This window comes from Dama dama, chromosome X (assembly GCF_033118175.1).
Source record: "Dama dama isolate Ldn47 chromosome X, ASM3311817v1, whole genome shotgun sequence".
Taxonomy (NCBI): domain Eukaryota; kingdom Metazoa; phylum Chordata; class Mammalia; order Artiodactyla; family Cervidae; genus Dama; species Dama dama.
Genome location: NC_083714.1, coordinates 89,869,139 through 89,875,215, shown reverse-complemented (window position 1 = coordinate 89,875,215; position 6,077 = coordinate 89,869,139). Strand labels below are relative to the sequence as shown.

The following is a 6,077-nucleotide window of genomic DNA, read 5'->3' as shown; positions in this document are numbered from 1 at the left end:
CATGAGATTAACATTTAAATCAGTCAACTGGATAAAACAGATTTCCCCCTGATCATGCGGGTGGGCTTTACCTAATCAGTCGATAGTCTGACTAAAACAAAAAAGCAACCTTTCCACATGTAAGAGAATTCCTCCTGTGTGAAAGCCTTTGGACATGGGACTTTGGCTTCTTTTCCTGCCTTTAGACCCAAACTGAAATATCAACTCTACTGGTTTGGTTCTTAGGCCTTCTAACCTGGACTAGAGCTAAACCACTGGCTCCTCTGGGTCTCCAGCTAGCCAACTCACCCTCTAGATCCTGGGACTTACCAGCCGCTATAGTTGAATGAGTCAATTGTTTTACACACAAACACACACACACACACACACACACACTCCACTGGATCTGTTCTTGTAACACACTACACAGAGTGATCTACAGATCCAATGCAAACCCTATCAAAATCACAATAGCATGCTTTACAGAAATAGAAAAACTCATCCTAAAATTTAAGTAGAATCTAAAAGATCCTTAATAGGGAAAACAACTTGGACAAAGAAAAAGTAGAGAACTCACACTTCCTGATTTCAAAACATTACAAAGCTACACTAATGAAAACTGTGTGTTACTGCCATATAAACAAATAGACCAATGGAGTAAAATAGAGATCTTAGAAATAAACCCTCACTTTTAGAAGATATGCCTGGCAGTGGACTTCCTGATAGAGGGGGAAACATAGCTTTTTTAGATCTTTGGATCAAAGCAAGGACTCTGGAGTCAGATTGCTTGGCTTCAATTCTACCACTGATCCCCATGGGCCAAATGACTGTGGGTCAGTGGCTGAACCTTAGGCTGGTAATCATTAGTACTATAGTCCTGGGAGTGTCACAAGGAAGCACTACTATATACGTACAGCGCTTAGAAGAGTGCCGGGCATGGGGTCTCTGCTGTATAAGTTGCTTTTCATAGATTCTGCCAAATTACCTCCCAAATGGATTTCTTGCACCACCGCCACAAAGGTTTGCCCCTAAACTCTCCCACTCTTGGAATGGTTAAGCACTTGGAGGAGATGGGACGAGAGGCTTGACAGAGGTATCCCCGCAGCATCACCTTCACCCGCCAACTCACCAACTGCCGGGATGGCCCTTGGGCCTGGCAGCAAGCCAGAGGAGGCCCTCGACCCCATTGGTTACACCTCGAGGGGACGGCCAAACAATGCGCGTGCTGGTTGGCAGGAACCGGACCAATGAGAGGCGGCAGGGCTGGCGCGCTGAAAACCTCGCGTCATTTGCGGCCATCTCCTGCTTGCTTGACAGGGAGCTCCAGACGCCGCCCGCCTCACCTGCGCTGAGCGCCACCACCGCTCTAACCGCGACCCGGTTGATACATCGTCGCCGCCCCAGGTCCGGTGGCCACCCAGATCGCGACATGAGCTCCTCAGATGATGAGGTGTCTGTTTCGGGAGCGGGTTTCAGCTCAGAGCGCGGAGAGCAGACCAGCGGCCTTGAGGCCGGCTCCACAGCCCCGCGGGGACCCGGCCCCGGCCCCGAGCCAGGGGCACCGCAAAGCGGCGAGGGTGAGGGCGGGGATGGCTTCCCAGACCCTGAGGGCATCGAGTCAGAGCGGGAGGTCCTGGAAGCGGGAGGGCCGGTGCTGCGGGGCCGCGAAGGCCAGCCTGGCTCCCGGGCTGACGACCAGGGGGACGCCCTGCAGCTGGCTGACAAGTCAGTGGCGGCCATCCTGCAGCAGCTGACCGACCTGAACGTGCTGGGCACCCGCAGATACCTGTTCCAGGAGAGCTACGCGGTCGGTGAAGTGTCTGCCTTATGGGACCTCGAGGCGTGTCCCCCCAGTCGAGGCGGTGCCCCCCAGAGGTGTGGGGAAACCACACAGGCTGAGGCCATCCCTCTCCGGGTCGGCGGGCCCAAGGCGGGCCGGGCCTGCGGGAGCGCTAAGAGAGGCACTAAGAGTAGCTTGAACGTGGCTGTGGATCGCCAGTGGGCTCCCGCAGAAAGCCCAGCTGGGCTGCTGTCCAACCCTGAGTCCTCTGATGAGTTCACTGAGATAGAGCAGATGAGGGTGAGCATTTATCACAAAGACGGAGGCCAGGCCAAGTTCAACAGACCCGAGGACCCCGGGAACACACCCAGATGCTCGAATGTCCAAGGCAGGGAGAATCTCCTTAATGTGCCAGGCACTTGCCTGTCCTCGGCTCTGCGAGGATTAATTTCGGTTGTGGAAAGGCAGGGCAGGCAGGGCAATGCAGAGCAGCAGGATGCCTCTCCCCGTATGAAAATGCAGAGCGTGCTCTGGGGGAAAGGAGGAAGCCTGCCCAGCTACCCGGGAGTGGCAGTAGCATCAGCTACTGCAGATGCCGCTACAGACAGCGGGCCGCGGCCCACTCCTAGGAGAAAGGGGATCCAGGAGAAGAAATCCCTTGGGGGCGTCTCCAAACCTGCCGCGGGGAGAACCTTCCCTTCCTGGGGGCAGGGAATCTCGGCCACTCCCCTGGAACCGGCCACCTTCCCCCCAATCTCCGGCATCCCGCTGCTCTGGAGGTCCAAGAATTATGCCTTGGTCCCTTGGGGAGCAGAAGAGTCCAAGCACACCGTCGCTGGGAAGAAACCCGTGGCTAGGCAGGCCCGGGAGTTGGTGGCAGTAATGGTGGTGTCCGGAGAAGACAAGGACCCAAATAGAGATCCATTCCCAAAGGGCCAAGTGAGTAAGCCAGGCCCCTCCTCTCTCCCCACTCTTAGGCCTCCTACCCTCCATCCCGCAGGGGTCGTCATTGGGTGACCCTCGGTCACTGGTTCATTAGGATGCCATTGGGGTCCTTTTACTAGGGACAAACGTTAAGGTAGCACTTTGGGTGTGCTGGACTCAGTTCTCCACCCTTGGCCGGTTTCCAGCCTCCTCCACCAGGCTGCCGCTGGAGTGGAAGGGAGAGCTGGTAGCTGAATGGATTTGAGGGGACCCCTTAAAAGCTGCACAGAGCTTTGGTGTTTAGACACATCACTTTCCTGAATCCTACTTCCTAGCTCTTCCTCAAACTTTCCTTGCAGGGGCCCCAGGCTTTCTCAGTGCCACACTGCGGTCCCCAGCTCAGCTCTGCCTGCTGGCCTGGGGCTGACTGAGAGAGAATGTGCTGAAGAGATCAGCCTTTCAATTCTCTTTCCAATTCCCTGCCTCAGCTCCGTCTTGAATCACATGAGCTCTCACACACACAGGCATAGATTATAAATGCACTGGTACACACATGCGCGTGCACACACACATCCTTACTCCAGATCAGTGAGAAATCTTTGCTTTTAGCTGACCACTGACAGGCCGGGGCCATCTTGTTCATGGGTGCATCATGGAGAACCCAGCGGCGCCAACCTCAACATCCGAGGCGCACAGGATTCAGGAAACTCAGAGCCCGTGGCCATGAACAAGGGAGAAGTCAGGCCCAGAGGGCCTGGCCCCTCAGGTGAGTGTCCTGGGTTTTGATTTGGGGGGAGGAGGCCAGGGGTGAGGGCGGAAACCTCTGTCTCTGACTCTCTCTCTCTCATCTGGGGGCTCAGCCTTGCTGTCAGGCCGCTTCTCCCATGAGAAACAGGGTGTCACCAGGGCTGGACCTGGCCCCATCACCTTCTGTGTGGGATTTGTTTGGCAGGGGTGATTGGTGGCAGTGCCCCAACAGCTCCTCTGGGCGTAGACCTGCAGGCTAATAGCCTTTTCTGTGAGGTGCTGTTCGCCCACATTGTTCTCCCAGGTGCTGGCTGTGGCTGCTGCTCTGGGAGGCTTGAACCCAGAACCACAGTCTTTGGTGACCATCGTGGTGCAATGGCTGCCCCTGCGGAATAAGAGGGGCAGGCCCAGAGAGAAGGTTTGGGCTGCCTGCCGGGCGGAGCAGGGGACGCCTAATGCTAGGCAGAGGGTGGTACTCTCTTACCTCATGTTAGACCTGGCCTGGGCCTTTCCACCTCACTGGGTACCTGAGAAGCTGGATTGTGTGTCCTTTCCCTGTCAGGTGACCAGGAACCAACTGACCATCCCCCAAGACCAAAAAGGCAGGAGCAGCCACGCGGAAGGCAGGGCTGTCCTCGGGTAATGCTTCTTCTGGCTCCTGGACATACACACCCAAACCCCATGTTGGGATCTGGGTCCAAGTGCAACTGACATGTGTGGGCCCCCCACCCCCATCCCATCCCGCCACGCAGGGAGGGAGCCCACATCCTTTCCACTGAGGAAAGTCTTTTTTTGCCAGTCTAGACACCTGGCTTTGGGATGGAGGGCCCGGGGGAGAGGAGAGGAGGAGGAGAGGGGAGGCAGGTGTATACTAACCATTTCTCTTCTTCCTGTGTCTGCTGGCCTAGTGTCTGGTGCTACAGAGAGAAATAGATGACCTTAAGGAGCAACTTGGTATGAGGAACCAGGGACAGAGAGCAGCGGGTTCTTAGTGCAGAATTGGGGTGGGCCCTTGGAGTGGGGTGGGCTGCAGGTGCAGGGGGCCTTGTAGCGATCAGCATTCCTGTGGGGAGGAGAACCTATGAAGCCTGTCCCTGGAGCACGTGGTGCATGTTCAGCTGGGCATGCGGACAAGTAGCAAAGTACTGTGCGGACTGCATGCACACTCTGCCAGCCAGACGAGTCCTAGAGAGCTCCTTCTGATAGGACTTGTAGAGATGCCTTGTTGATCTGGTGTGGCCTCTAAGGATCTTGTTGGATTGTTTGCGAGACAATTTTTGAAAGGTTCGGGCATGGCCCCGAGCTTGAGAGCTGCCGGCACATTTTGTTTCCTTTTAGGAAATGGCTCCACGTTTAATTCCAGTAGTGGGGAATGATCAGGCCCAGAGCTCTTTGCATCGGGGCTGGGGGTAGGTGGGTTTCAGGTTGCAAGGCTGGGTGGTTCCCCACGGGGACAGGGGTTCAGGCTTCTGTGTCTGTCTGTCTGGAGCACCTGTTTATGCCTTTCCCTGTTGCAGCCTCCATGCGGTACCTGGCTGACAAGTTCCAGATCGTTTGAAGTGAGTGTTACACACTGCATACCGCTTCCCACAACGTTGGCTGTTGAGCAGGGCTGTGGGCTGGCCCTGGCTTGAGGCTCTTCCCTGACTCTGCTGTTTTACAGGTTGAGCCCAGTATCTTCCTGCAAGAGGAGCAGCTGTTACCTCCAGGGCTGGCGAGCTGCAGCCAGGCTTGTTGCCTCTTGTTCTGCCTCCACCAGGGCATCCTCTGCCCCTTGTTTTGCCCCCTCTCTGCCCCAGTCTCACAGCAGTTTTTGATTAAAGGACTTCTCATATTCTGTGTTCTGCCCTTTCTCTGGGAGGTAGGGGTTGGGGGAGTGGGGCAAGGCCTGGTGGAGAGCCACTCCATGTTAGAGCCTGTTGCAGAACAGTACCTCTGGCATCCTGTGGTGGGGACTCTGGGTCAGCCTCTGCTCCCATCCGGGCCAGCAGGGCAATGGAGTGCTCCCGGTCTGGGTTCACTGAGGGCCTTGTCTGGCCACATTGGCACATCCTCCCATTCCCCTAAAAGCCCTCTTCTAGTTCTCTTAAGCAACCTCCTCTGGGATTTGCCGGTTCCCATCCATTGCTGACATCCTGCCTCCCCATTGGAAGGAACACTTGGCCCCCTTACAGAGCCCCAAGCCGTCCTCCCAGTCGCTCTGGACTCATTGTCCTGCTTACCCAGACCACTCTCTTTTCCTGTTGGAGCACCCTCGATCCCTCCCCTGACTTGCCATTGGTGACCTTGCGTGCACGTGTAGTTCAGCAGGTGAAAACAGGCACAGGTGCCCTCATCTCTCCCTTCCCAGGCTCTGCCCTCTCATTGGAGTCCCTACTGCCTGTACCGTCTCCACCCTTGCCCCAGTCCCACCTTGCACGCTCGAACCTGCACACAGTCCTCCTCTCCTGTTTAGCACTCACCCTTGAGACTCAGGCACCAATAGTTTCGCTTCTCCTTCGTTGGATTCAGTTAAGGGCTTGGGCATGAAGCCTGGACCCAGTGAGCTGGGGAGCAGGAGGGAAGGAACAGGGAACACAGGAGACAGGCTAGTCTCCGGGCTGGAGGTCAGGAGATGCATCTGTTTGGTGCCAGCCTGGGTCAGAGT

The 6,077-nt window shown here is 56.1% G+C and overlaps 1 protein-coding gene across 1 annotated transcript; it reads left to right on the top strand.

Moving 5' to 3' along the window:
- The first annotated feature begins 1,408 nt into the window (after positions 1-1,408).
- LOC133052427 (uncharacterized protein CXorf49 homolog) lies at positions 1,409-4,988 on the top strand. The gene is made up of 5 exons (XM_061137315.1): positions 1,409-2,698; positions 3,293-3,449; positions 3,993-4,069; positions 4,339-4,384; positions 4,948-4,988. The coding sequence occupies exons 1-5, from the start codon at positions 1,409-1,411 to the stop codon at positions 4,986-4,988; spliced, it is 1,611 nt and encodes a 536-aa protein (XP_060993298.1).
- The last annotated feature ends 1,089 nt before the right edge of the window (positions 4,989-6,077 follow it).

Bases quoted from the DNA above. Each gene is read 5' to 3' on its own strand.
- LOC133052427 (XM_061137315.1), top strand. From the start codon at position 1,409: ATGAGCTCCTCAGATGATGAGGTGTCTGTTTCGGGAGCGGGTTTCAGC. The intron at 3,450-3,992 runs GTGAGTGTCCTG...TTTCCCTGTCAG, and splicing joins CAGAGGGCCTGGCCCCTCAG to GTGACCAGGAACCAACTGAC. The intron at 4,070-4,338 runs GTAATGCTTCTT...CTGCTGGCCTAG, and splicing joins GAAGGCAGGGCTGTCCTCGG to TGTCTGGTGCTACAGAGAGA.